This window comes from Neovison vison, chromosome 11, assembly GCF_020171115.1.
Source record: "Neovison vison isolate M4711 chromosome 11, ASM_NN_V1, whole genome shotgun sequence".
In the NCBI taxonomy this organism is placed as follows: Eukaryota; Metazoa; Chordata; class Mammalia; order Carnivora; family Mustelidae; genus Neogale; species Neogale vison.
Window position 1 is genome coordinate 72,596,879 of NC_058101.1, and position 27,074 is coordinate 72,623,952.

General features: G+C 39.6%; 2 protein-coding genes across 3 annotated transcripts in view; one reads left to right on the plus strand and one right to left on the minus strand.

Annotated features, from left to right (window-relative positions):
* The window catches only part of NAA15 (N-alpha-acetyltransferase 15, NatA auxiliary subunit), an 85,196-nt gene extending 72,312 nt beyond the window's left edge, over nucleotides 1-12,884 (minus strand). For both annotated transcript variants that reach the window (XM_044268061.1, XM_044268060.1), the window contains exon 1: nucleotides 12,537-12,884. In XM_044268061.1, coding sequence (XP_044123996.1) covers nucleotides 12,537-12,590 — 54 coding nt within the window. In that variant the 5' untranslated portion in view covers nucleotides 12,591-12,884. The remainder of the gene's footprint in view (nucleotides 1-12,536) is intronic.
* A 5,621-nt stretch (nucleotides 12,885-18,505) lies between these two features.
* NDUFC1 (NADH:ubiquinone oxidoreductase subunit C1) lies at nucleotides 18,506-24,051 on the plus strand. The gene is made up of 4 exons (XM_044268062.1): nucleotides 18,506-18,625; nucleotides 19,154-19,257; nucleotides 22,158-22,237; nucleotides 23,892-24,051. The coding sequence occupies exons 1-3, from the start codon at nucleotides 18,559-18,561 to the stop codon at nucleotides 22,215-22,217; spliced, it is 231 nt and encodes a 76-aa protein (XP_044123997.1). The 5' UTR covers nucleotides 18,506-18,558; the 3' UTR covers nucleotides 22,218-22,237; nucleotides 23,892-24,051.
* The last annotated feature ends 3,023 nt before the right edge of the window (nucleotides 24,052-27,074 follow it).

The window sequence follows — 27,074 nt, forward strand, 5'->3', positions numbered from 1 at the left end:
CATCATCTATACCAAGCTATTTATATGGAATAAAAAAAAAGTAAAAAACCTTGTGGCAGATGGAAACACACCCAAAAAGCCTAACAATAAAAAAGAAGTATGTAATACAACTCCATCACAAATTTAAAATAATCAAATAATGCTGTATGACTTACAGCGGGGTATGTCAATTATTTCCTTTTTTTTTTTTTAAGATTATTTATTTATTTATTTGATAGAAACACAGCAAGACAGGGAACACAAGCAGAGGAAGTGAGAGAGGGAGAAGCAGGCTTCCACTGAGCAGGCAGCCCAATGCAAGGCTCGATCCAGGACCCCTGCATCATGACCTGAGCTGAAGGCAGACCAGTTAACCTACTGAGCCACCCAGATGCCCCTATGTCAGTTATTTCTTAATAATAATAGGAAAATATAAAACAGGTACAGGTACAGACTACAGACTGAAGTAAAGAAACAAGAGAAACATAACTGCATCTCAGAAATGAAGACTAAACTTCAAGATATATGATCTAAAGTGATAGAAAAAAAGAATGCTTCTCAAGTAAGTGAAAAACAAATGTGAAAAGAATCCAAGGAAAAATAAAAAATAAAAGGAGATCAAACAGGCAAAGATCATCAGAGAATAAAGTAGAAGAGAACTAACCAACTGTAATTGTACCTGAAACCACATACCAGAGAAAATTTATCCAGAACAGTTAACAAAGAGACATAATCCTAGTAAAATGATATAAGGAAAACTCCTCAGATCTCCAAAAAGACCAAATCACCCACAAAGAAAATCACAGTGGCATCAGCAATATACAAGCTAGAGAACAGGAGGGCAATATTCTCAAAAAAACTTAAGACATACATCAAAGGTTTTACATTCAGCCAAACTGTCTTTCAAATATCAAGGCTACAGAAAAACAGTTTAACCATGTATGAACTTAAAAGATTTCCATAAGCACTGCTGAGGAACCTCTAGTGTACAATGAGCTTTATCCAACCAAGGGATGATTGGGAAAACTTCAGCTAACGGTCTGCTTGTGAATATAAACTATATTTACTTATAGAACTAAATCTAAAACAAAGGTATTGATGAGGGTGAAAAGAACAGTACATAAAATTACATACTCTCAACCAAGTAAAAATCACTTTAAAATGTCAAAGGAAAAGAGACATGGGAAAAAAATGTAAAGCAGAATAAGCTCATTCACTGCCTCATACGTAAGAAAATGAGAATCAGTGGATTTAATTTACAGCTAACAAATCAAACAGCAAAAGCTAAATTAAAAAAAGGAGGATTAAGAGAACTTTTCAAAGGTAAAAATATAAAGGTAACTAAGTAGATATAAACCTTCCTAAATACCAAAAAATATACAAAACAAAATAAAAATATCAAACAGAATATAAGACACAAAAGGATAACATAAAACAAAAATGAAATCAATAAAAAAACTAAAGTTCTTAATACACTACAGCTACAACAAAACAAGTACTAATTCACATGCTTAACTATTTGCCAGGCACTTTCATATGAATCTCACTACACGACCTGTGAGGTGTGTCAGAAAAGTACTCTTTTATCTGTTTTTACTCATAAGGCAAACTGAGTCTTAAAAATAGTAAGGAATAAAACAAAGCTGAGCTAGGATTCAATTCCAGAATGTTTTTCTTTCCACACCAGGCTCCCTCTACTCAACACTGAAATTGTTTCGAAACACAAATGTAAGAAATGTGTACTGTTTGTTTCCTGTTTTTAAAATACTATATTCCCACAAAAAAATCTTTAGGATGAATTGGCCTGAAACTTTTGATATTCTGGGACAAAGTTTCTCTTTAACAAGAAAAGCACTGAAATAAGTTTAAGTCTTCACAGTGGCAGTGGCAACTAAGATGGCAAAGAATGTGACACTATATCAGGTCTTAAATGCAAGAAGTTCTAATTTAGTAATCCAAATAATCACATGCCAGAGTGAAGAAGAGTTACCCAAACCTAGGCTGTGTGATCACTATAACACAAAGTTAGATAATGTATAGTCCGTTCTGCTATAATGCTTGTTTGGAAAACACGTTTGTTCCAACATCACTGACACAGTAAGGAATATTCTGAACACACTAAATTTCAAATTTCGTGATTGTTTCTGTGAGATTTTGTCCATCAGAAGTACTAGGTAAACAAAGAAAACTGCTCTCAGCTGAGACAAACCACATAGGCATGTACAGTACAGACATACACCTCAAACATCTACTAGCTACATCAGTTCTGGCTGTGTTCTGAGCCACACCCATCCCTATCTAGTGTTACAACTTTCCCTCAGATTTTACATAACTTTCCTTCCATGACTTCAAAACAATCCACAAGCTGCAGTACTTCTGACACTCCCACAAACTTCTGGATCTCTCTATGGTAAAATGCAGTATTTATTCTATTGTATTTATGTATTTGTTAACCATTTAACATAGTAAAAACTGTGCTATCATTTTAATTTAGTTCTTACCTTTGCTTTTTTCACTACTGAAAAAAATTTTAATATTTTATTTATTTAGGGGCGCCTGGGTGGCTCAGTGAGTTAAGCCTCTGCCTTCAGCTCAGGTCGTGATCCCAGGGTCCTGGGATCAAGCCCCCACATCGGGCTCCCTGCTCAGCAGGGAGCCTGCTTCCCCGTCTTTCTCTGCCTGCCTCTCTGCCTACTTGGGTTCTCTCTGTCAAATAAATAAAATCTTAAAAAACAAACAAACAAAAAAAGATTTTATTTTTTTATTTGAGAGGGAGAAGGGAATTCCCTACTGAACAGGCAGCCCATGCTCGATCCCACTCTTCAGGATCACGACCTGAGCCAAAGGCAGACGCTTAACCAAATGAGCCAGGTGCCCCTCACTAATAAAAATTTTTTTGAGTGTTGTGCCTAACCCCATTTTTTCCGTAAGCCCTGTGGTTTTTATTGCATGATTTTGCATAGTGCAGTGACTTTCAGGAACCCATTGTCCTGATACAGCACAAGTGACTCTATATAAAGCAATCAGAAATCTACTTTTAACAATAACGTAAGTATGAGCTATACTTATTACAGTTTCCTTAAAGGAGAGATGCAAGATTTATTTACATCAGCTCATGTGTAACAAGAGCCTAACATAAAATCTGATTCAAAATAGTCTTCAATAAATGCCAGTTTACTTCATTTCCCCTCTTCTTAAAGATTCTGATTCAGTTTCAAAGCACTGATACTCAAAGATGATCTTGTAATCTCCAACGAGATCTCTCTGAAAAATAAAGAGTATCATATTAAGTGGAAGCCATTACTGTAAAGAGAAAAAAAATTTTTTTCACTGGAACAACCATGTGTGGAAGTAAACAACCAACCTTAAGGGTTTTTTTCTAGGTCTATACTTTTAAAAGCAAACTTTTATTTCTCCTTTTATATCCAACACATGTAGATAGATAGAATAATTCCAACAGATAACACACAGGAATATTTAAATAATCTCCTACATAATGGAATCTTCAAGATTTAAAATATCACTGGCTAGGGGTGCCTGGGTGGCTCAGTCAGTTAAGCCGCTGCCTTCAGCTCAGGTAATGATACCAGGGTCCTGGGGACGAGTCCCGCATTAGGCTCTCTGCTCAGCAGGGAGCCTGCTCCTCCCCCGCCCCCCCCAACCCGCCTGCCTCTCCGCCTACTTGTGATCTCTGTCTGTCAAATAAATAAATAAAATCTTTAAAATATCACTGGCTAGAGGTGCCTGGCTGGCTCAGTGGGTAGAGCATGCAAATCCTGATCCTACAGTGGTGGTACAAACCCCATGTTGGGCCTAGGGCTTACTCAAAGAAGAAAAAAAGAAAAAAAATCATTGGCTTGAACTAAGATTGTAATTTCCCCAGTAGGCTTTGACAGAAATTTTCAAATTATCTCAACTGAAAATGTGTTCCTATTATACTAACTGAAGAAAATTTCAGTGGAATAGAGCATATCAGGCAACAAAAACATTAATCTTTCCATCATTTATTTCTATACTGCAATTTTTTAAAAAAGATTTTATTTATTTGACAGAGAGAGACAAGCAAGAGACAGAACACAAGCACAGGGAATGGGAGAAAGAGAAGCAGGCTTCCTGATGAGCAGGGAGCCCAAAGCCGAGCTCAATCCCAGGACCCTGGGATCACGACCTGAGCTAAAGGCAGACGCTTAACGACTGAGCCACCCAGGCTCCCCTATACTGCAATTTTTATTTTATTTTTATATAGTCAAAAAAGGGGCACTTGGGTGGCTCAGTGGGTTGGGCTGCTGCCTTCGGCTCAGGTCATGATCTCAGGGTCCTGGGATCGAGTCCCACATTGGTCTCTCTGCTCAGCAGGGAGCCTGCTTCTCTCTCTCTCTCTCTCTCTCTCTCTCTCTCTGCCTGCCTCTCCGTCTACTTGTGATCTCTCTCTGTCAAATAAATAAATAAAATCTTAAAAAAAAAAAGTAAAAAAACTGCTTTATTAAATTAAAATTTTAAAGAATTATTTTATTTCCAAATTAGCAGGGAACAATATAATTCCTATCTTACCTAAGGAGGAAAAACCATATGTAACAAGTTAAGCTAGTTTTTCAAAAGTTAAAATTTCAACACAAGTTTGCATTATAAAACAGCTTAGATGTAGGTATACACCTGATATTCCAGGGAAATTCCCCAAAGTCAAGAATACAATCACAGCATAAAATTCCCTCCTCACCAAACCCCAATATTTATATTAAGAACCAACACTCTTTTAAACCTCTTCACATGCGCTTCTCACCATCAGCACTGGCAAGTGACATTCTTTTCAAAACTATTTTTCACTAAGAATCTTAAGTTTTTCTCTCTTCAGTAGGGCTACTGCCTATAAATAGACAGCAAAGTTGTATTTAGACGTGAATGTTGATGGCTGGCTAGGCTCAATGATTAGTTATGCGGCTTGCTCTCCCACACCAGCCTCCCAGCATACCTTTCCAATTCCAAAAATTCAACTTGATCTTTACATTTTCTGTAAAACACTTACAAAGCAACTTTAATCTACAAAGATGTCTCTTCCTGTTTTATGATATCACATGCACTGGTTCTCAACCCCAAATGTGTGTTGGAATCAGTTACAGAGCTTTCTGAAACTATAGATGACTGAGCTTTACTATCTGATTCAACAGGCTCCTCACGACAAACATCCTCATTTAATCTAGATGCCATTTTTTCCTCCAGTGCTAAAACAACCAAAACAGAAACAATAAAATTTCCTCTTATTATGCTTCTGTGACTGGAGAAAGGCCATGTAAACAAACTTAATACTATGATTCATTTGTAAATGAAACTTCTAAGGTCTTACCGGGTAATACAGGTTCTGCCTGATATCCTACCATTACCTCATGTAACAATGTACTCTTCAATGCCAAGGCCCAGTAACAGCCTTTTCTCAAAAATCTTTATATAAGAACATAATCCAAAGAGCTTTCTCTCTTGTTACTGTTTATACACTCATTTTATGCAACAAGTACTTATTTAGTGTCTGTTATGGTACATTATTCTAACTAATGGGGGTATAGTAATTAACAGAAAAAAGTTCCTATCATCATAAAACCTACATTTTAATTATAGAAACATGTGGTAAATTACTCACACATATATGTCATATGGTAATAAAATGATATAGAAAGACATAAAGTAAGGAAGAAAATAAGATTGAGCTGAGGAAGACTTCTGGTGAAAGAAGGCCTCTACACAACATTTAGAGAACATCTGAGCAGAATTCTAAAAGAAGAAATGTGCCACGCAGGTATCTGATGGGGGAGAAAATTCTGAATAGTCCTTTGCATATGATCCCTTATATAACCTGGCTTTTTATTTCCAAAACCACTTTCAGGTACAAAGACGATATATTTGATTCAATGCTCTGTGAGAACTGCATTGTCAGAGGCACAAATATTAAAGGAAATAATGCACACTAAACAAAGAAATCCCTTTAGCTAAAGCAGGTTGGCCAGTAGTTCTCCAGTCCTCCAACCATACAGGGCACCATGCCTGCCTCTGCGGAAACAGTCTTTTAACCAGTGCTTCAAAGTAATAGCTGGGATAGCAATTCTATTATCATCAAATAACTTAGTTTGTATAATCCCCAATAAATACCCAAGACTGCAAGCCTTTAAAATATCCACAGAATCAAACATTAAATTCAATTCCCTGTTAAAGTTCTGTATGCTTTTCTGAACATAAAGTGTAATTTCCTACTATTAAAAACTAAACTGCAGGGGGCACCTGGGTGGCTCAGTTAGTTTAGCGTCTGCCTGAATTCAGCTCAGGTCATGATCCCAGAGTCTTGCGATCAAGCCTACAATGGGCTCCTTGCTCAGTGGGAGCCTGCTTCTCCTTCTGCCTGCAGCTCCCCCTGCATGTGCTCTCTCTCTGACAAATAAATAAAATCTAAAAAAAAAAAAAAAAAAAAACTAAACTGTGGTCAATTCTTTTTTTTTAAGCCCAAGTATTCTCCAAATAATCTGCATAAACAAGTACTTTAACCTACTCTCAATCCAAGAGACATTTGAGACATTTCAGGTTTCTAACACAATAAACCATTTAAAAAATATGTTTGGGAGCACCTAGGTGGTAGAGTCAGGCCACTGATTCTTATGTCAGCTCAGGTCAGGATCTCAGGGTCTTGAGATCAATCCCATGTCCCATGCTAGGCATAGAGCTACTTAATTAAGATTCTCTCCCACCCCACCCCACCCAAAATTAAAAACAAAAACAAAAAACACACACGTACAAGCACATATGCTTTGTCAATTTAAATAAAAACATCTCTTTGTTCATTCATTCTACATCCCATTCCAGAAAGGATTTAGGGCATAAGTATAAATGCAAACTAACAAAACCATGAATTCACCACATTATTGAAAGGTTTTTTCTCCTAAGATTTTTACAGACTTTTAAAAAGAGCATTTTGTGTATTTTATAATATAGTACAGTATAGCAAATTTGCATTTCCTTTTCTAGTACACTTCCAGGAAGAAATTTATTCTGGCTTAAACATTTGATTACCTACAGTGTACAAAAGAAAAGGACTTCAGGGGCACCGGGGTGGCTCAGTCAGTTGAGCTTCTGCCTTAGCTCAGGTCCTGATCCCAGAATCCTGGCATTGAGCCCAACATCCGGCTCCCTGCTCAGCCTGCTTCTCCCTCTCCCTCTGCCCCTCTTCCCCTACTCATGTTTTCACTTGCTTTACCTTCTCTCTCTCAAATAAATTAAAAAGTTTTTAGGGACGCCTGAGTGGCTCAGTTGGTTAAGCAGCTGCCTTCGGCTCAGGTCATGATCCCAGCGTCCTGGGATAGAGTCCCACATCGGGCTCCTTGCTCCGCGGGGAGCCTGCTTCTCCCTCTGGCTCTGTCTGCCACTCTGCCTGTGCTCGCTCTGGCTCGCTCTCTCTCTGACAAATAAATAAATAAAATCTTTAAAAAAAAAAAAAGTTTTTAAAAAGAAAAAGGACTTCACTGTAGGTAAAACTTTGTTTCCATTTTTGTATTTTTTTCTTTGTTACATTCTGAACACATGCAAGGCAGGCCAGAGCACATTAAAACCAATTTCAAGGTTACTGTCCACATTCAGTTGCCAAAACTACAACTGTTACATAGAAATTTAAATCAACAGACCTTCCATGTACACATGGAAATTTTCTTGACAATTCCTAATTTTAATTTCATCTGCAACTAAATCCAACCTAAGTATTACTGTAAAAAGAGCACTTCCTCCCAAATGCAATAAATCATATGAAATAATTTACCTACAATCTGTACGTACCTACAATACATCTAGTCACTGACAATTATTACAACACCTTCACCTAACTCCCTCTACCTACAACCAAACCCAGCACCCCACACCACCACCACCAAACAAACACTAGGCAGGTATGGTACAAATGCCCTGAAAAATACCAAAAAAACCTGATTCTTGAATCTAACACTAAGTGTTAACCTTAATCTCAGTCTGCTTTCTTAATAAAAAATGTCTCCACCCTGGGAAGTTTCAAGAATAAAGAAGGATCCACAAAGGGCACTGTCCAAAACGGCAATCACACACCACCACATGTGGCTATTTGAATTTAAACTTAACTAAATTTAATAATTGAATTCCTCAATCACATTAGCCCTATCTGAGGTGTACAACAGTCACATGTGACTAACAGCTACCATATTGGACAAGGCAGATACAGGACATTTCCATCACCACAGAAAGTTCTATTGCGCAGTGCAAATGGTAAGTTTTCAGTAAATCACAAGTATCACCATGCCACACTATAACTTCTCTTGCCACTTTTCTAGGAAAGAAAAATTCTGTCCTCTAGACTTTTAACTAACAACATAAATCATTCAGGCAAAAGTCCAAAACAGATTAATGATGTAAACTATTTTAAGTGCTCCCAACATAGGTTTTTTTGCCCTTATAACTCACATTAACACCTGAGAAAAGAAGAGCAGAAGCAGCAACAGTCACCAACCTGGCAACACTTGACTGCAAAGCATCAGGGTATACCCAACTTGTCCAAGTGGACTAAAATCTAAAAAGGTGTGAATTTCATTCCACTCCAGCAATTCATTTTTCCTACCCTTAACCTAGATCCTAAAAAAGTGGTATGGAGATCTGGTACTGTTCTTAAACTATTTAGATAAACAAATAGCATCATGAGTAGATAAAGTCACAATTTTCTAATGACTTAATTTTCCAAATCATTAAAATCGTGTATAATTACAACAAAAATCCCACAAAAAATAAACCACTCCTGATAAACACACATAACTCTTCTTTAAACTAAACTCCTATATGTTACATTAAATTCATGCCCTGCCCTTTCTCTAGACAAATTACACACAAGACACATTTTGTAGACATTCTGACCAATTTATAACAATTCTTTAGTCAGAAAACAGTTAAGTAACATATGAAAAAAGGGCCCAATATGCAACAAAATTGAATTTTATTATTTTTTAATTTTTTTAAGATTTTATTTATTCGACAGAGCACAAGTAGGGGGAGTAGCAGGCAGAGAGAAAGGGAGACTAAGCTCCCTGCTAAGCAAGGAGCCTGAGGTAGGCTTGATCCCAGGACTCTGGGATCATGACCTTAGTCAAAGGCAGGCACTTAACTGATTGAGCCACCCAGGCGCCCTCAAAACTGAATTTTAGATATCAAAACTAAACTAGAACAAGCCAGGAAAATCCACTACAGAAACTTTCTGGGTCTCCTTTGAAAAATAAAGGCAAAAACATATTTTATTACTTTGAAATTGAGTTTTCAAATATTTTAAAAATACAAACTTCATTTCCTAAAGGAATTTACTACAAACAAGTATGGTACAACTAACTAAGTAGCAGCTCAAAAAGTGAATACTACTGGAATGATTTAATAGTTACCAACCCAGCAACACTTGGTTTACAGGCATTAAAGTATGCCCAATTTTTCGGAATTGGCGGTTTTAAAATCAAAAGGGCTAACATACCATAAAAACTAAGGAATCAGAAGGAATTTTGAAAAAGAAAATACTAACTATACTTTTGGTTAGCAAAGTTTTCTTCATTCCTAATGTAACTGAACAAAAAGAACACTCTATCCCCTTCTCTTTAGTAATTTTCACATTTCTTCCGCATATACTGTATCACAATAAATCCTTTAGCACTTCGATTTTAGCAATAAACTTAAAAGTTCTGCCCCACTATCACGAGAAAAAAAAATGAGCAAAATGATTAATGAAAAAATGCTATTCTATGAATGGTTAAACTGTGGTACACCTATATCACAGAATTCTACTCAACAATAAAAAGGAACAAACTAGTATTAATACACCCAACAACTGGGATGTGTCCCAGGAAATTTATATTGCATTAAAACAAGGCCAATCCGGGGCACCTGGGTGGCTCAGTGGGTTAAGCCTCTACCTTTGGCTAAGGTCATGATCCCAGTGTCCTGGGATCAAGCCCTGCATTGGGCTCTCTGCTCAGCAGGAAGCCTGCTTCCCCCTCTCTCTGCCTGCCTCTCTGTCTACTTGTGATCTCTGTCTGTCAAATAAATAAATAAAATCTTAAATAAAAAAAAAAAAAAGGCCTATCCTAAAAAGTTATATGCTGTAAGATTCTTTTCAGTAAACATTCATGAAATGACAAAATCATAGAAATAGGAAACAGAACAGTTAGTGACTGCCCGAGTTTGGGGGTAAAGGGGATGGAAAGCAGGCAGGAAGGTGTGGTTCTAAAAGGGCAACAGAAGGATCCCTGTGCTTAAGGAACCATTCTGCATACCGAATGTAGTGGAGGTTATGTAATTACAATTGCGATAACACTGCACAGAACTAAATACACACACAAATTAGTACAAATAAACTCAAGAAATTTGAATAAGATTGATAGAGTATATCAATGTTGATATTGAACTACAGTTTTATAAGGCATTAGCACTGGGAAACTAGGTAAAGGGGGTACAAGGGATCTCTGTATTATTCCTTAAAACTGCATGTGAATCTAGTTATCTCAAAATAAAAAGTCTGATTTTTTTTTTAAACTAATACCCTAACAATTGGGATAATCTGAATATGAACTGGATATTCCACAGTACCAGGGAATGACTGTTAACAGTATTATGGATAGACAGGACAATACCCTTATTCCTGGAGCATATATGGATTAAATCTTATGCCTGCTATTTACTCTTATGTGTATTGGAAGAGCAAGAAGCAAATCTGGCAAAATGTTACATACTAAATTAAGGTAAAGAGTTCATGAGTGCTCCTTGAACACTTCTCTCAACTTTTCTGCTTGAATTTTTTTCCAAAAAAAGTTAAGGAGTAAAATCTAAGACACATTTTTACCCTGAAAGTATGTTACAGTCGAACTGACACACCAGTTGGTCTTTTAAAAGATTTAAAAGTCGGAATGCCTGAGTGGCTCAGTGGGTTGGGCTCCTGCCTTCAGCTCAGGTCCTGGGATCTAGGACTGCTCAGCGGTGACCTGCTTCTCCCTCTACCTTCGTCTCCCACTCCCCCGCTCTTAGGCATGCTCACGCTCTCTCCCTCAGTTAAGTAAGTAAAATCTTTTAAAATAAATAAATAAAGGATTGAAAAACAAATGAATTTTTCTATTAAAACTCTGTGAGAGTTCCATCTACCCTGGTTATTCCTAAAACCAAAAAATGGCAATAAGAATTTCAAAGGAAAAATGACTTGGTATTGGATGTGACTTCCTGTTAAGTTTTTCAACATAAATTGACTAAATCTGTAAAGCATATGGATATTTTTGCAAAATCAAAGTTAGTTCAACATGGATTACTCCTTCCTATTTCTAGAAGACTGGATCCCCAAAATTGGTCTACTTTTCAAATAAATAATTGAAGCAAATTAAAATTGCAAAGGAAAACAGCTAACACTTTCATACACACACTCCAAGTTTTTTAAAAGTTTTAAGTCTGTCAGTTAATTCTTTCATAAAGAAATCTTCGCATGAAGGGGCAACCCACAAACTAAATGTCAAACTTAAAATGTGCCATGATGTATTAATCATAGCGCCAAGGCCACAAGATATATTTTACAATGTCAACAGTCCCTCCAAACATCACTGTATTTTATGGTATTAAAGAAAAATGCAAACCGCACACATCTGAAATGTAAGAAATAAGTGAGTGTGAGCTCGCGTCAATAAAATCCATCTCAAAAGTTCTTAAGTTGCCTTTTGCTGCTAAATTTTTGCATCAGTGTTAATACACTTCAGTCTCAGAAAATTCGTGTCTAGAACATCTAAACCAGAAACTCCATAAACTTTTCACTTCCAACCGGACCGCCCCCTCGCAGTGGGCCCCACCTCCCGAGTAGGGTATGGGGTGGGGCTGTTTCCCGCTCGGAAACTAAGAAATAAATGTCCCTTCTCCATACAGAAACGAGGGGAAAAGGCCGATAATCTGCAGACTCAAGTATGAAACTAATTACAAGGAGGTAGTCATTTAGAAAGCTTCTTTTCCTCTACTAAATCCCTTCCTTCCCTCCGTCCAGGTCATTCAGTGACCCCGGGCCCGGGCGGGGACAGGTGAATATCAAGAGAGGAAGAGGGAGGGACGGACGATGGAGGGAGAGCCGCGCTTGGGCAATGAATGAGCTGTGCCGCATCCGCACCACCTGTTCCTTACAAGGTGCCACCGCGACCTACCGGCAGTGTTCCTGCACCACCCCGGCCGCTACTCCTGCCCGTGCTGCCCACTTCCCGGCTAAAGGCCGGGCCTGTCCTCCCTCCATTCGGGGCGGATGAAAACCCGCAGTCTAGAAGCTAGGAAAACGGGGCCTACTCCGGAACCACGGCCTCCGAAGCGAGGAGGAAGCCCGTGGCTCGGGGCGCGCGGGGCGAAGTGGGAACCACAGGGAAGGGACGAGGAGGTGCATACTGCTTGACTAGGAGTACGAAGGCGGGTTTCCTGGCGGAGGTGGCCCCGTGCCCGCCGGACCGAGGTTAGGGGTGACAGGCCCGTGTACCGGCTAAATCCTCCCCACTTCTTGCCCAGAGTCTCACACTTACCAAGATCCGCTTGAAAAGAGCGTTCTCCTTGGGCGGGAGGCTCACGGCCGGCATCGTTCCGGCTCCTCCCGCTGCTCCCGCCACCGCCCGGCTCGGTCAGTCTGTTTGTCCGACCGCCGCCGCCGCCGCCGTCGTCGTCCCCTGGCCGCTTCAGCCTTGATTGCCCCGATCCACCGCCACCACCAGGCCTCGAGTGTCACCGCGTCACCCAACCCCGACACCCCCCTTCCCCTCGTTGTCTTTTTTCCTTTCTCACTTAACGCTGCCGCCGCTTCCCCCCCCCACGGGTCTCCGTCGGCGGTTCACGTGGTAACTGAACAGACCGACAGAGGCAGCCAAAATGGCGGACGCGGAGGGCTTTCCCACCCGGGTCACACCTCCTAGCACGCAGGCGCGATGACCTCCTTTCCCCACCTCCTCTGTCCTAGAGCTTGCTGGGAAACCTGGAGGCCCGAGGGTGGGCGGAGGCCAAAAGTGTCGCGGCAGGCCCCGCCCATCCCTCGGTCGCAGAGCGTTTTGCAGGCGCTGGGGGAAGAGTTGTGGGGTGGGGGGTCCCTAACTGCTGTTCCAGCAGCCTCCCACTCTCAAATTGCTTTTCTGCTGTTTGATGCCAAAGCGGCCTTTCTTTCATTCATTGGGTAGATTCTCGTAGGCTGTATGATCATACTTTGAGCCTGAAGTGCTAAAGTGAAGGTGTTCAAGAAGTTCTGCGTTTGATCGTGGATCAAGTACCGAATTAAAAAGCAGAGGCGAAAGGGAAATGAAGGCTTCACCCCAGGGGGGACTTGAAAACCTGTACGAAAAAGAGAGGGTTCGTGGAGTCTGGAAACCGTGAAAGAGTTTGACCAATTAAATGGGCTGGCTGGAGGATCGGTGATTTAGTTTATTACTTAAGATGAGCGGGGAAAGAGCCATATCCTAAGTGCCATATTTGCACTGCCAAAGAAGCATCTGAAAGTTAAATGTGTTTTATTTCAGTGTTTAGTCCATACAATGAAGGATTCACGACTGTTTAAGCCATGTTGGAGTAGAGTTCAGGGACATTGACTCCCCCGGAGAGGGCTAAAGTGCTTAATGTTGTGAGTGTTGAACTCTCCATCACCAGAAATCCTCAAATCTTGAACATCAGAGTATCAGGGAAGGATACTAGAGAACGCTGCAGTAGACAAGATCAAACTAGATACCGAAGTGGACCTTTTCCACATATGCCTATATGTATAAGTAATTTCAATAACAACTGACAGTAAAGGGGCGCCTGGCTGGCTCAGTCAGTAGAGCATATGACTCTTGATATCAGGGTGGTGAATTTAAGCCCCAAGTTGGCATGAAGCCTACTTCTAAAAAAAAGATATTTTTTTTGGTAATTGACAATACAACTATTTTAAAGCTGGCATTCCATTGATGATCTACAATTTTTCCCTCATATGAGTCATTTTGCACCTGATTATTTTTGATGCTCTCTCTCCAGATGCTGGATTCCGTCTGTAGCATTCTCTGAATCAGGAATCATTGCATTATATGTGCAATAACTTTGCTCTTTTAAATGTATTTACCCAGATAGTTTACTGTTTCTTCTTGCTCTTCTTTAACCCTTCCTAGAAGGTGTAAGGTGAGGGAGATGTTTCCCATTGTAAAACTCTGGGACTAATCCTCGGGTTTTCTAGCTGCTATCTCAAATGCCTGCTCTCTCTTGTTTTGCCTGGATCATAAGTAAGGTTTTATGAATCAAATCCTGCAATTTGTTCGAATTCTGTTACTTTTGTTCAAAAGTTTCACTAAAAAAAGTTGTATCTACAGGAAACCATGTTTGAGTTTTGAAATATGGCCAGTTTTTTAACGTTAACTTTTTTTAAGTAAAACTAAGAACAAACATAGAATTCATAAAAACGGTTGTCTTTGAACTTCACTGCCCCCAAGAGGTCTTTCTTTCAACCATCTCAGTTATTAAGAAGTAGAAAAGTTGGGGCGCCTGGGTGGCTCAGTGAATTAAAGCCTATGCTTTGGGCTCAGATCATGATCCTAGGGTCCTAGGGTCGAGATCGAGCCCCACATCGGGCTCTCTGCTCAGTGGGGAGCCTGCTTCTCCCTCTCTCTCTGCCTGCCTCTCTGCCCACTTGTGATCTCTGTCAAATAAATAAATAAAATATGTTTTAAAAAAAGAAATAGAAAAGTTATCTAACTTACAGTGACAATTTTAGCTTCACTACTAACTTTGGTTTCCAGGTATCTGACTTCATATCCAAAAGTTCCTACAGAAATATTATTTGCTAAGTTTTTCTAAATTTCTCAATTGAATAATATACTATTTTCCCCTTGAGGGAAGAAAATTTCTGATGTTTGAAGCAAACAGTGGTGCCCACCAAAAGCTGAGTACCTGAATAGATAAGCCACCAATATAGTTGGGCAAATGTTATCTTCTTTTTGGCTGATAACAAATAAATTTTTAAGACTCAGTGAATACTGGAGTGCCTGGGTGGCTCAGTGGGTTAAGGCCTCTGCCTTTGGCTCAGGTCATGATCCCAGGGTCCTGGGATCGAGCCCCGCATTGGGCTCTCTGCTCACCAGGGAGCCTACTTCCCTTCCTGTCTCTGCCTTGCCTCTCTCTACTTGTGATCTCTATCTGCCAAATAAATAAATAAAATCTTAAAAAAAAAAAAAGACTCAGTGACTACTACTTTGCATCATCATTTATCTGAGTCATTTCCTAGTTCAAATGCATGTATAGATAACAGGTGGACCATACAGTCCATGCCTTGATAGCCTAAACTCAATAATAAAATATCTGCTCTCATAGATCACTGTTTGACAAACAGATCCTATTTAACCCCTATGCTGTGAATGACAGCTATGTAGGAAGTTAACATATCCAAGGCTGGGTGATGACAGACCATGAGGATGATATTGATGATGAGGATGATGTTTCATTCATTCATCTTACCCTAAATATTTGCATATCACTATTGCCAAAATGTCTCTTCACAAAAAAAGTAACCATAAATAAATATATAAATAAACAACCTCAGAACTTTAATTCTATAAGAAGGATATGTAGAGTGAAGTTAACATATCCAAGGCTGGGTGATGACAGACCATGAGGATGATATTGATGATGAGGATGATGTTTCATTCATTCATCTTACCCTAAATATTTGCATATCACTATTGCCAAAATGTCTCTTCACAAAAAAAGTAACCATAAATAAATATATAAATAAACAACCTCAGAACTTTAATTCTATAAGAAGGATATGTAGAGTAAAATTCTCCATGTCCATATATGTAAGATGTTCTCTCTTGACACTTTTATGCCTTAATCATTAAGTATTTAAATTTTATAGAAATAAAACATTAAAGAAGTTTATGTATTTGTCACCCAGATTTAACAAATGTTAACATTTTGTGATTGCTTCTGAATGTTCTTTAAATAAAAATTTACAGATATTGAGGCACCTGGGTGGCTCAGTGGGTTAAAATCTCTGCCTTTGGCTCAGGTCATGATGCCAGGGTCCTGGGATTGAGCCCTGAATCAGACTCTCTGCTCAGCAAGGAGCCTGCTTCCCCCTCTCTCTCTCTGCCTGTCTCTCTGCCTACCGTGATCTCCATCTGTCAAATAAATAAATAAAATCTTAAAAAAAATTACAGATACTTGGGTTGCCTGGGTGGCTCAATCAGTCAAGCGTTTCCCTTCAGCTTGGGTCATGATCTCAGAGTCCTGGAATCGAGCTCCACATGAGTGCTGTGTTGGGCTCCCAGCTTAGTGGGGAATCTGCTTCTCCCTCTCTTTCTGCCGCTTCCCACTGCTCATTCTCTCTCTCTCAAATGAATAAATAAAATCTTTTAAAAAATTTTTGTAACTTTATCAGGAACTGCATCCCTCTCCAGATCCTCCCAGATTTGATGTATGATATTTTCATGCATCATAAATCAATAAACATATATGTAGTGATCTTATATTTTATGTTTTCAACTTTTGCTCTTCTTAACCTTCCCTAGGAATGAGAAGTGTGAGTTGAGTAAGATGTTGCCTAGTGGAAAAATCTGGGACTAGAACTGTGGTTTTCTGGCTGCTAACTCAAATCTTCTCTCCTTTTGCCTGGGTCACAAAGAAATTTTTAGCATTCAAATTCTGGAAATGCTTAAATGAATGTCATGTAGCAACTTCTACCAAAATACCATAGCTACTAGCTCCTGGCTGGAATTGCTTCATCAGGATTCTTCTCAAGATGGAGTTTCACCTACAGCTGCCTACTCCAAGTGTAGGGTTCCATCAGCTCTAACATGCTGAAAGGAATGTGCTTATATTTCATCACTTTCCCAAAATATACACTAGTAAGAGGATACAGGGACCAAAAGAAGAAAACAGCCTTTTTCCCACAGCAGTACCGAAATTAGTAATTTGCTTACTGGTTCTGTATGCTCTGACTAAATATGGCTTCTGTTTCAACTTGTTGGATACTAGCAAAAGCTGTGTTAGGACAAGCTTCCAAGGGATGACATAGAAAGAATATTCAACTGTCAGGTTGCTGAGTGGACAAGAAGTTGAGAACCAACAACTGATTCAGCATATTAGTTGGGTGGTTTGCTTACTTGAGCATGAGTCCAGAAGGCTCAAACTAGGTTACAAACTATAATGTGATTCACAGTTTAGCAATCCAGTTAGCCATCAGTTGCGTGTAAAAAAGAACCAGAAACTCTTTGGTCAATAATTTTTGGTTAACTTTTTTCCCCAGTAATATTGCTAAGGAAAATACAGGGGTGCACACTTGGCTAGCTTAGTTAGTACAGCATGCCACCCTTGATCATGGAGTGGTGAGTTCAAGACCCACGTTGTGCATAGAGCTTACTTAAAAAAGAAATTTTTTTAAAAGAAAAAATATAGAGGGGGGAAAAATGATTTACTAACATTCATTGTGCTTTTAAAATGATCCTAAATGGCCTTAAGTTTAAAGGATTAAAATATTAAAATTCTCTATTTCTTTTACTTAAATACATATTTTTACATGGTCTTTAGACATCAGATTGAATTGAAAAGTGAATGCACAAATCCAGTTCAGTTGTCAGAACAATGTCTTTGGTAGGCAAAAACAAGTTGTTTGCAACTACCAGACACTTTCTAAGCTTCCCAAGGACCACAGAGGTTAGGTTTTATGTTACAGCTGTGAAACTGAGGTGTAGAGAGATTAAGTACTTTGCCTAAAAGTCAAAAGCTAAATATGGTTTACAGGAATAGCTTTTTCAACTTGACTCTTTGAATCCTATTCTGCAGCTCATGGCCTCAGGGGATTGTCCAAGTCTGTTGGGTGGGCTAGCAAGAATCACTAGATCTGGGGTCATAGACCTCAGTCTGAATCCCACCTCTTCCAGCTGTGGGATCCTGAGCCTGAGCCGGTCAGGGCACTTCCAAAACACGAAGATTCTCTTTTCCTCACAGCATTGTGAAGTTTTACTGTGATAGTGCATGTGAACAGACTTGGAGAACTGTGGGAAGTGTCTTCAAATATATGGTATGTCACCTTGGATGAGTAAGTTGCCTTCTTTGAGCTTTAGCTATAAACTGAGGATAATAAGGTATATCAAACGGTCGTTTGGAAATGAAATGAGACGATACATGTAAATCATAGGATGCATAATGTACAGTGTCTGAAACAGAATTCAAAGTGCTGGCAGTTACTCAACACAACTCCTCATTTTCAGTTTTCTGTCTCATGTAGCAAGATTTTAGTAAATCTTCCGAGTATCCCTGGGGCAGGTGCCTGAAATTCTCACGGGACAGCGAAGTGAATAAACTAACTACCCCTTTCCCCCTTTGATCATTTCCTCCCAAACCCCATTTTACAGACATAAGGCTGAGACCAGGAGAGCTAGAGTACCAGGCAATAACCAGGATTCTCAAGTTAACATCTCTACTTAGCGCGGCTGCGCAGCTGGCGAATCCCGCGCTTCGTTCCGCAAGGGGGCGCTTGGCGGGACACCGACTCCAGGGGAGACGGGGTTGCGGAAAGGCGGAGCCGTGCCTAGCAAGATGGCGCTGCCCGCGTTGCTGCGCCAGTTCTCCAAGCTGCTGGCTCCAGCTAAGCTCCCAAGCGGCTGTGAGTGTCCCTCTTCCTTCAGGCCGACCCGACCTTCCCGTCGCTCACTCTCAGGGTGAATCCAGCCCGCGGGATAGCGGGCTTCTGGGCCCGGGCCCGTCCTGCAGTGTGACCTTCGCCGGCCTACGTCCTAAATCCCAGCTCCAACTCTGGGTTCCCCATCACGCGCCGCCGACCCTCTTGGTCTCTACGAATGGACTCTGGGTCGTTCCCACCACCCTAACCCGCTGCAGGTTGGGTCCTGCAGACCCTCTTGGTGCCGCTTCCGCCATCTCGGAGTCATCTGGGTCTCTGCAAAAGCCCGTTTTGGCTTTTGAGGGCGTCCTGGAGGACAGGGGCGACTCGGTCTGGCTTGCCGGTGGCTCAGGGCGAGTTAACTTGACTCTCTGAACCTGTTTCGGGAGCTGTTTGGCGCGGGGCGGGGGGGGGGGGTCGAGGAGAGAATTAAATGTAATAATACACACGTAAGTGTTAGGTTTTTCAATGCAGCCGATACGTTATTGATTTACAGACACTGTCCCCTTTCAGCTTCAGCGCGATCAAAGTTCTACGTTCGGGATCCGCCACATGACAAACCTGACTGGCTGAAAGTTGGACTGACCTTGGGCACCTCCGTCTTCTTGTGGATCTATGTGAGTTTATACTCCGTTGATGTCGTGTGACCCCAACACACTGGGGAGCATAAATGTCAGTGTGAGATTGTTGCTGAGCAAATCTCCCATTCAATTGGATATTTATGTAATTGCTAATTACATAAGGGAAATCCCAAAGACTAAAAAGAAATACTCAAGATTTCAGCAGCATCGAGAAAATATGATGAATCTGAAACTTACGTCATTCATGGTTAATGAGAATGGTTTTGTGATGAATGGCAACTTTACTATTGATTGTCCTTTACTTGGTAATGAGGATGTTGACTGGTTGGGTTTTATGAAGGCACTTTTTTTTTCAGATGACATAGGGACAGATCATCACTGGACAAGCTATACAAATTAAGTCCTACTAGACTTCAAAAACATAAGATTTTAATCAGTGTTTGGGTAAATACATTGTTGGAAATTGTACTTAGTGTGTAGCAGCCTTTTTTTTTTTTTTTGTCTTTAGAGTATGCCAAATGCTTTACATGTAGAAACTCATTTAATCTTTTCAAAAACACTGTGTAGTAGGTACTATTATTGTTGACTTTTTATAGATAAAGAAAACGCTTGGAGAAATTATTTTGCTAAACCCAGTTCTCCCTGACTTAGAATTACACTATAGACCATTGTGAAATACTGCCTCTCTGTAGATATATTTTCTCGAAGTTGACTTAAAGTCTGTGTGCTCGATTAGTATTTAAAATTTTTTGTTTTGTACCTAATGTGTTAGGGGTTTTCTCCACTGCTTCCCACCTCCAATTCTTATATCTCTTATTTTGGATTTTCTCATTGAAATGACTTGTTAATGGGGCACCTGGGTGGCTTAGTCGTTAAGCATCTGCCTTTGTCTTCTCTCATACCAGGGTCCTGGGATCTAGCCCCACATTGGGCTTCCTGTACAGCGGGGAGCCTGCTCCTCCCTCGATATGCTGCTCCCCCTGCTTGTGCTCTGTCAAATAGATAAAATCTCAAGAAAAAAAAGTTGATAAAGAGTAAGAGATGTTGATAAGGAGTAAGAGATGTTAAAAGTCATTTACAACATGACAACAGCAGTAATCCTTTTTGAAATAATATTTGTCATGATGAAGTTTTAATATAAAATTTTCCTAGAAAAAACTTGATTGCTGTTGAGAACTCTGAAATTGGATCTTTGATTGCAGCAAATATCACCCCATCTCAACCATTGTTTTGGTTGCATATTCTGTCAGACACTTTTTATAAGAAGGTATCTATCTCCCATGACATCTAATTAATACACATATAGTTGGGGGATGGAGTTGGTCACTCACAGTATCAAACTTCCAAGGTTAGAAGTATAATACATCCAGCAACCAGTCTAGACCTCATTTAATAATTCAGTTCTGGTTGGCGGTGCTGATTTAGCTCCTCTATGGTAAGTTATTCTATTTCATTAATTAACCACTGAATGAAATAATTTATTTGGCAGAACACGAATTTAAACTCCTAAGGGACGGGCACCTGGGTGGCTCAGTTGTTAAGCATCCGCCTTAGGCACAGGTCATGATCCCAGGGTCCTGGGATCCATCCTGCTTTGGGCTCCCTGCTTGGTGGGAAGCCTGCTTCTCCCTCTCCTATTCCCCCTTCGCCCTGCTTATGTTCCCTCTGTCTCTCTCTGTGTCAAATAAATAAACAAAATCTTATAAGTAAATACATACACATATACATAAATAAAACAAACTTTTAAGGGTTGCCTTCTCAAATTTAGTATGTAAGACTGAAATGAACTAGTAAAGGGATGCCTGGGTGCCCCAGTCAGTTAGGCGCCTACCTTCAGCTCAGGTCATGATCCCAGGGTCCTGGGATGGAGTCCCACATCGGGCTCCTGGCTCAGCGGGGAGCCTGCCTTTCCTTCTGCCTGCTGTTCCCTCTGCTTGTGCTTTCTCTCTCTGACAAATCGATAAATAAAATCTTTAAAAAAAAAAAAAAGATGGGGCGCCTGGGTGGCTCAGTGAGTTAAAGCCTCTGCCTTCTGCTCAGGTCATGATCTCAGGGTCCTGGGATCGAGCCCTGCATCAGGCTCTCTGCTCAACGGGGAGCCTGCTTCCTCCTCTCTCTGTGCCTGCCTCTCTGCCTGCTTGTGATCTCTGTCTGTCAAATAAATAAATAAAATTTTAAAAAAAAGAAATGAATTAGTGTATACCATTCATAGTTTTTGGACCTGCATCCCTTCGCCTGTTCTTTTTAACTAGAATAGCAGTAATTCTTTTTTTTTTTTTTTTGCTTTTCCAAAATTGTTTAGAAAAGCAAATCCAGGGCACCTGGGTGCTTCAGTCGGTTAAGCATCTGCCTTCAGCTCAAATCATGATTCCAGGGTTCTGGGATGGAGTCCATATGGGGTTCCTTGCTCAGCAGGGAGCCTGCTTCTCCCTCAGCCTGCTGCTCCCCCTTCTTGTGTCCCCTTTCTTTTTCTCTCTGTCTCTGACAAACAAATAAAATCTTAAAAAAAAAAATACTCTTTATTTAAAAAAAAAAAAGGGAAAGAGGGGCATCTGGATGGTTAAGCAGTTAACCATCAGTCAGTTAAGCATCTGCCTTCAGTTCAAGTCATGATATCAGGGTCCTGGGATTGAGCCCCACATTGGGTTCCTTGCTCAGCAAGGGAATCCGTTGCCTCCCTCTGCCTCTTGTTCTGTCTGCTTATGCTTGCTAACACTGTCTCTGACAAATAAAGTCTTTAACAAAAAAAAAAAAAAAGCAAATCCACATCCCAGTGGCTGAGTGCCCTCCCTCATCCCTAGAATAGTCATAGTTCTTTTAATCTATGCTTATTCCTCTTACATACCTCTTCTATACCAAATATAAGTATCACTGGTTAGCCTCTTTAAGTTGCCAGGAAGATTATATTTCTAATTTTAATTGTTACCTACTTCTAGCTCATCAAACAACATAATGAAGATGTTTTAGAGTATAAAAGAAGAAATGGGTTGGAATAAACTATTGAAATACTAATATGGTAAGTATGCAATTTTATAGGATTAATTAATTATGCAAATTAATGTGACCTCTTTTTAAATAATGTATTTTTGTTGTTTTTTTATTGGGTTTATACTTTCTTTAAGTTTATTTTTTTGTAATCTCTACACCCAACGTCAGGCTCAAACCAAAAACCAGTGATCACACTGCATGCTCTTCCAGATGAGCCAGCCAGGCGCCCCTACTGAGGTGTTTTTTTTTTTGTTTTTTTTTTTTTCCCTACTGAGTTTTTTTAGCACTGATACTCCTGTCTCTGACAAATTTATGAATTTTAATACCTTAGTTGAAGCATCTCTCAGTATAATCATTTTTTAAGCATCATTTTTAATCATTATGCTTTGAGTTTGTTCAAAGAAAGTTGTATTTAAGAATAAAACCAAAATCGGGATGCCTGGGTGGCTCAGTTGGTTAAGCATCTGCCTTCAGCTCAGGTCATGATCCCAAGGTCATGGGATCGATTCCAACATCAGGTTCCTTGTTGAATGTGAAGCCTGCTTCTCCCTCTGCCTGTTGTTCTCCCTCCTTGTGCATGTGAGCGCACACTATCCTTCTCTCCCCCCTCCTCTTTCTCTCTGAGAAATAATAAAATCTTAAAAAAGGGGGGGGTTGTCTGGGTGGCTCAGTTAACTAAGCAACTGCCTTTGGCTCAGGTCATGATCCCAGAGTTCCGGGACTGAGTCCTGCATTGGGCTTGCAGCTCCATGGGGAGTCTGCTTCTCCCTCAGACCTTCTCCCCTTTCATGCTCTCTCTCACTGTCTCTCTCTCAAATAAAAATAAAATTTTTAAAAAAAAAAGAATAAAACCAGAATCATACCGTTTTTGTAAATCTAATGGTACTCTACACAGTGACTTCAAAGCACTAAAGACAAATTACCATTATTTGTGTATGTATTTCTTAATATCTGTTTGTCATAGACAACACCTGAATGTAAATTCCATGAGAACAGAAAAGGTGTCTGTTTTATTGATCATACTGTACTCAGAAAATTGCCCAGTGCTTGGGCCTACTGATAATTTAATATTTGTAGAATGGATGAATGTATAAGGGCAATAGATTGGTAAATCTTTTACTGTGTGACCACTTCATTGTGATTGTCACTACAACTAACACCCAATTGGACAATTCATACTAAAATCTAGTTGTGAACAAGATACGATACTCTGCATGCTCTGTAATTTAAAGGAATGAATTTATTTTATATGCCAATATATATGTATCTAAATACATAGTAAATTTCCAAAAATCCTTTTAAGCAAATTCTATAGTAATCCTTTTGTAAAATGAAAAATCACTCTTACAAATCTCAGTTTTCATGGATTAGGTTGACTAACTCAGCCCTTTAAGGTTTGATTATCCAAATTTTTCATTTCTTTTTTCATATTAGTATCACCTTGCTGTCACTCAGGCCAATCAAGAGATAAACATAAATAGATATGTTTTTGCTACTCTCTTATAGGTCACATAAAATATTTTTTATTAAAACTTAAATAAAATGAAAGGTTGTTACTCTTTGTGAATTTGTTTTCTAGACTTTCCTGGATGCTTTAGGTGAATTATTCAGAATGGTCTAATTTTAATATTATTTCTGCTAGTTAATGCTATAGTTTTAATTTTTTTTTCTCTTCATTATAGGTATGTTCCATATAGTGATTATACTAGTTCCTTTGGATTCACCAATCTTTTGAGTTGTAAACGTGAAAGAAAAAGTTGTATGTGAATGTATATCAAATCAGCATTTGTGTTTTGCATCATTAAATGAAAAAATAAAAATACTTCTGTATTCTTCAGATTAGATATGTTGTGACTAAATAGAAAATGAATTCTAAAGTGCATTATTAGAAATATTTTGATGTAGAGGTGCCTGAGTGGCTCAGTGGGTTAAGTGTCTACCTTCAGCTCAGGTCATGATCCCAGGGTCCTGGGATCAAGCTGCACATCAGGCTCTCTGCTCTGCAAGGAGTCTCCTTCTTCCTCTGTGCTCTCTTTGTCTCTCTCAAATAAATAAATAAAAATCTTAAAAAAAAAAATATTTCGATGTAGAAAGTACCATCTGATAACAGGGTCAGTGGTAATTAAGGACACATTGGTAAGAAAACTTGTTAAAGATATGGATTAAAAATCACTGCTGAGGGCGCCTGGGTGGCTCAGTGGGTTAAAGCCTCAGCCTTCGGCTTGGGTCATGATCCCAGAGTCCTGGGATGGAGCCCCACATCAGCACATCAGCACATCAGCTGAGCCCCGCTCAGCAGGGAGCCTGCTTCCTCCTCTCCCTCTGCCTGCCTCTCTGCCCACTTGTGATCTCTGTCTGTCAAATAAACAAAAAATCTTTAAAAAAAAAAAAAAGTTTAAAAAATCACTGCTGAAGGATTGATTCTTTATATCAACTTTTTCCCCCTTATATCAACTTTTAATTTCTATTCCAAATAATCTTGAGTCTGTCAGAGTGTTATAGCTACTTTTTTTTTTTTTTTTTTTTTTTTATGGAGTTACTTTATTACTCAAAATACTGAAGAACCCAAATACTGTTTCCTTCTAGAGAAGCCATTCTGGTAAGTCCGAAAGGAAAGGTGAATCCTTTATTTTTCATACTAGAGTTTGTTCTGACTCCATTTCCTTGAATTTGGATAATCCTCATGTGGTTGACTTTTGTACTCACCAGTTATGGCAGCAGTCTGTTGTTCCTTTTTGCGATATGACTTAGCAAACTCCTAAGAAAAGGGGTAAGAGGAGAGGAGATTAATAGACACAAAATAAAATAGATTTCATTTATCCTTCATCAAAAGCCTTTCTTATGGGGGGGGCTTTCTTGTGCATCAGTTAAAATTTATTTATGTGCCACTTTATTCAATTGTGATTTAAACACTTAGTGTACCACACATTTGAAAATTCATTATTTATGTCTCCATTCTGATGTTAAGTGGAAAGACTTACTGCATTATAATTGGTTTTGTGTCTTGGGGGCTGTGGCCAGCACTTGCTCTGGGAGATTCATGACCTAATATCTTTGGAAGTCACTTCTGAACATAAAATCAGAATTAACAGTATTTCAGAGTAATTATTTAATGCAAATCCAATGAAAAGCCAGCTATAATAGTTACTATAAACTTTTGTTAGTTTGGAGCTCTAGCTGATAGAGCTGGAAAGGATCTGAGGGGTTATACAGACCAATCTCATTAATTAAACAAATACAAAAATCAGAGCTGAAGAGTGATTTGCCCAACAACCCTGTGGTAGAAAACAGCAGCGCTAAGAGCAAGAGTCTTGATATTTCCAAGGATGACTACTGCCTACTCTTTGGAATCTGTGCATATGTTAGATTAAATGGCCAAGGGGAATTAAGATTACAGATGGAATTAAGTTTGCTAATCACTAAATTTGACACTTAAAGGGGGAGATTATCCTGGATTATTTGGTTGGGCCCAATAAAATCACAAGGGTCCTTATAAGTGGAAGGAAGAGGCAGAAGAGTGTGTCAGTGATGTGATGTGAAAAAGACCCAGCTGGCCATTGCTAACTTTGAAGGTGGAAGGGAGCCAAGAGCCAAAGAGTGGAAAAGTTAAATTCTCCCTTGGAGTCTCCAGAAAGGAACACAGTGCTGATTTTAGCCCAGTGAGAACTGTGTTGGCTTTCTCACCCACCCCCCCAAAAAGATCTGAAAGAGAATCAGTTTGTGTTTTGTGCTTATAATTAATTAGTTAATTAATTAATTCGTGTTCTAAAACTGTTGTAGCAATGTAGGGAACTAATGTCTTCACACAGTAACAGAAAACAAGGAGTCAGGTACTCCCAAATCAAAGCACATTCCACTAAAAGAAACATTTAAAAATACACCTGCCGGGGTTGCTGGGGGCGCGGTGGGGAAGGATGGGGTGCCTGGGTTATGGACATTGGGAGGGTATGGGCTATGGTGAGTGCTGTGAAATGTGTTAGCCTGATGATTCACAGACCTGTACCCCTGGGGCAAATAGTACATTATATGTTAATAATAATAATAATATAATACACCTCCCAAAAGGGAATTGAAAACTTGCAGACACTTGAGATTCCAGAAACTGATAACCTCAGTAGGAAGTAAATTATAAACAGTATCAACTGTATGTCAGGCCTTGCAAACATAGCTACCCTGTGTGGACTTTCATCTTGACTATGCCCGTGTGACTCTAGGGGGAGCCATTCCTGAGGATGGGGCTGTCTTAAGAGAGCTTTTCTGTATTGATGGAAATGTTCTGTCTGCTATCCGCTAGTCTCATGTGGATATTGAGCATCTGGACTGTGATTAATGTGACTGCATTTTGGATATTTCATTTTCATTAATTTGAATATCCACATGAAACTGGTGGCTGCTTTATTGGATAGCACAGATACAGATTATTCTTTGAGTAACCTAGAATTGTGTATATAGTGGCACTGGTAGAAATGCTTTCTAAGATAAATACTAAAACCTAATTCAAAATGTGTGAAGCTAAAAAAAAAAAAAAAAAAAAGTTACAAGGATACAGAGTGACAGACACGGAGAACAGGAATGCACCTGGGCCCAGTAATAAGGGGTCTGGAACTCAAATGTTACCAAGACTCTTGCTCTTAGCGCTGCTGTCTGTTGGAGGAACTCTGGTCAGATTATGGTTTCTTTAGTAATGTGAGAGAGTTTACATAAAAAAGAAGATGCAGACAAATCCCTTGTCAAATACAATCAAGATTTTCATCAGATCAAAATCAGGGATACCTGGGAGATCAGTGGTTAAGTGTCCGCCTTCAGGACTGGTCATGACCCTGGGCCCTGCTCAGCCTGGAGTCCACTTCTCCCTCTGCCCCTCC

Coding starts and splice junctions, on each gene's coding strand:
- NDUFC1 (XM_044268062.1), top strand. CDS start 18,559: ATGGCGCTGCCCGCGTTGCTGCGCCAGTTCTCCAAGCTGCTGGCTCCA. Junction 18,626..19,153: donor AGCTAAGCTCCCAAGCGGCT/GTGAGTGTCCCT, acceptor GTCCCCTTTCAG/CTTCAGCGCGATCAAAGTTC. Junction 19,258..22,157: donor CCGTCTTCTTGTGGATCTAT/GTGAGTTTATAC, acceptor ACCTACTTCTAG/CTCATCAAACAACATAATGA.